General features: G+C 36.9%; 1 protein-coding gene across 4 annotated transcripts in view; it reads right to left on the minus strand.

Annotated features, from left to right (window-relative positions):
- Nucleotides 1-2,803, minus strand: part of LOC107699336 (SRSF protein kinase 1-like) — a 68,553-nt gene that overhangs the window by 11,394 nt on the left and 54,356 nt on the right. For all 4 annotated transcript variants that reach the window (XM_016500560.1, XM_016500563.1, XM_016500562.1 and 1 more), the window contains 2 exons: nucleotides 1,987-2,012; nucleotides 1,665-1,872 (listed from right to left, as the gene is read on the minus strand). In XM_016500560.1, coding sequence (XP_016356046.1) covers nucleotides 1,665-1,872; nucleotides 1,987-2,012 — 234 coding nt within the window. The remainder of the gene's footprint in view (nucleotides 1-1,664; nucleotides 1,873-1,986; nucleotides 2,013-2,803) is intronic.

The following is a 2,803-nucleotide window of genomic DNA, read 5'->3' on the forward strand; positions in this document are numbered from 1 at the left end:
GTAGAAAACGAAGCGTTTGAGAGAGGCGGGGCATAGAGGACCTACAATAATGTACAGTATTTGAAAAATAATGTGTTTTTTGAACATTAAAGCATGTCAACATATTCTGTTACACCAAATACACAAAATAATGATCTTTAAAAAAGCATCATATGACCCCTTTAACATTTAATGTATAAGAAAATGTAACTGGTATTTGCCTATGCTCAGTGTTGTTGATGGATGCCAAAGCATTAATTGTTGCTAAGGTGTTCTGAGTGCATTGCTAGATTGATCAAATAACAAAACACAGTTTTTAAAGAAAGACTTAGTCTGACAAATCCTTTCCTGAATGAACTGACTGAATCCATCATAGCGGTTACTAAATCAACATCTAGTTCTGCATTAACATTTAAATGCATTACAGTGCATTGCATTGATTGAATATTAGATATATTATAAAATTAATAGAACATTTTATATATTTGTAGAAAATCATATATGTTGAAGTTAATTAATTTTTTTTTACGAGTTCTTTAATGAATTTTACTTTGAATTGTTTTGTTATATTGATTGAAAAGCAATTTACCTGCACAGTTTGACCGAGACGGCAGAAAGTGCATCCTGTTTGCTTTCATTATTTTACAAAAGCGCAATGTTTTGTTGTTATTGTGAGTGCACACAAATAAACGTAGAGTCTTTACTGATTCGAAAGATGCGTTATTCTTATCTGTATGACCAAAAATGAGGGAGTATTTTAAAGTGCCCATATTATGGGTAATGAAAGGTTCATATTTTGGTTTTGGGAGTCCCCAATAACAGGTTGACATGCATGCAAGGTCAAAAAACACTTTCATTGTCTTATAATATGCACTTATTTTTACTTTATTTGCTCAACGACTCCCAAACGATTCGCTCAACGATTCATTTTTTCAAACCCCTCCTTTGTGTGACACTAATCTGCGGTGATTGGTCCGATTGGTCTAATTTTAATGTCATCTTGCCTGTAATGCCTGATAAAGCAGCGTTTGTGAGCGCAGTGCTGCTTTGTGTACAGTGTTACTGGGGAAACCACTATTTTACCGCTCCAAAAGCGGCACCTAGTGGCAAAGAATGAATTTGCATTTTCATTCAGACCAACGGGAAAAGACCAACAAGTGGGCGGGTAATATGCTAATGTTTCATGTTGCCGTCAACATGAAACGGCTTGGGATTCGTTTTAAAAATGACTCGTTTCAATGATTCAGAGTCGACTCTTTCTTTGAGAGACAATAACTTTACACACGGTGCACTTTCAGATTTAAAACTTTGCAGGATGTTTGCATTCACTTAGAGCTGTGTTACACACTGCATGAAAGGTAATTTTCAAAAATCCATAATAGGTGCACTTTAAGAGCAAGTGAGCGCACCGGCACCTCCATCTGTCCTGCAGTGGGCGCTACTGTTCAGCTTCCACACTCCGCACAGACACTGAATAACGCACATTTCTAACATTAGATTGAGCGGCCATGTAAATTTGCTGCTACATGCATATTTCAGATGATAAGCCATATTTGAGGTCGATGAATTATAGGCAAGTGTTTGGATGTCCTGCCCGATGTACTGTTTTACCATAGACTTGCCGATAACGAATGACTTGCTCTAAGAGTACTAATAATCACATGTTTGAGTTGATGCTCACTCACCCAGTGTGGCCTCAGCTGTGATGTCGTGCAGAGTGGGGACTGACGGGGTGCTCTCGGGCGTCTCAGTTTCATCCTCCTCTTCCTCTTCTCCTCCCTCAGGGCATTTCTCCAGCCCCTCTATCTCTAGAATCCTCTTCTCCAAGAGCTCAGCCTGACGCTTCTGTTTCTTCTTCATCTTTTTCTTCTTGTTCTTGGACATTTTGCCCATCTGAAGAAAATAATCTTTTAACTTTTCTATGAACTTTTACCTTTTTATGTGTGAATGTGCTACCGATGAACATCAAGGAAGATGCTAAAGAACTCATCTCTGAGGAACACTCACTTGTTTTGAGGCTGGAGCTGTACTCACTGCAATGGAGGAGGAAGATGAAAAAGAGAAGACAACATCAGCATCTTGTTGTGCACTATCGACATCGTGAAAGCAGGACATGTTTTCAGTTGCTACACAGAGTTCAAAAGCAGTGCACATGAGGTTCTCCAGAGAATGTGTCATCCTTCAGTTGTTTAGAGGAGCTCATGAGTCACTGCTCTCCATTTAGAAACATCCTGCAGACTTTACGTCACTCTGCATAATGTATCAATGGAGATGTTCCATGCTAAGGTGTCAGAAGAGGTGAATGGATGTGAAGTTACAGCTATATAAAACAGCAGTCTGTCACTGATATCAGAACCATAACATTTTCACCACTGACATACTGTTTTTAGCATGTTTAAAATCAAACCAATACAACAGAACATTCATAAACACCCTGACAGTCTAAATGCTAGATATACAGCTTTTGACCAAAAAATTACTAGTTATTTGTGATTGTGACTTCTAACAAATTCAATATTTGTAATAATTTAGTAATATTTACAAGAAACATTCTATAATTACATTTACATTTAATTTATTATATTTATCATATTTTAAATATTATAATGTAACATGAAATAATAATATTCATTCTGCTTCAAAAAGACTTTCTGAAAGATAGTCAGACAGGTTTGAAATGACATAAGGGTTAGGGGTGGGAATCACCAGAGGCCTCACGATATGATATTATCACGATACTTGAGTCCCGATACAATATTATTGCGATTTTAAATATATTGCGATATTCTGCGATATATTGCAATTTATTACCTTTTTCCAACTT

Source organism: Sinocyclocheilus anshuiensis, unplaced genomic scaffold (genome assembly GCF_001515605.1).
Source record: "Sinocyclocheilus anshuiensis isolate Anshui unplaced genomic scaffold, SAMN03320099.WGS_v1.1 scaffold42, whole genome shotgun sequence".
NCBI classification, from domain to species: domain Eukaryota; kingdom Metazoa; phylum Chordata; class Actinopteri; order Cypriniformes; family Cyprinidae; genus Sinocyclocheilus; species Sinocyclocheilus anshuiensis.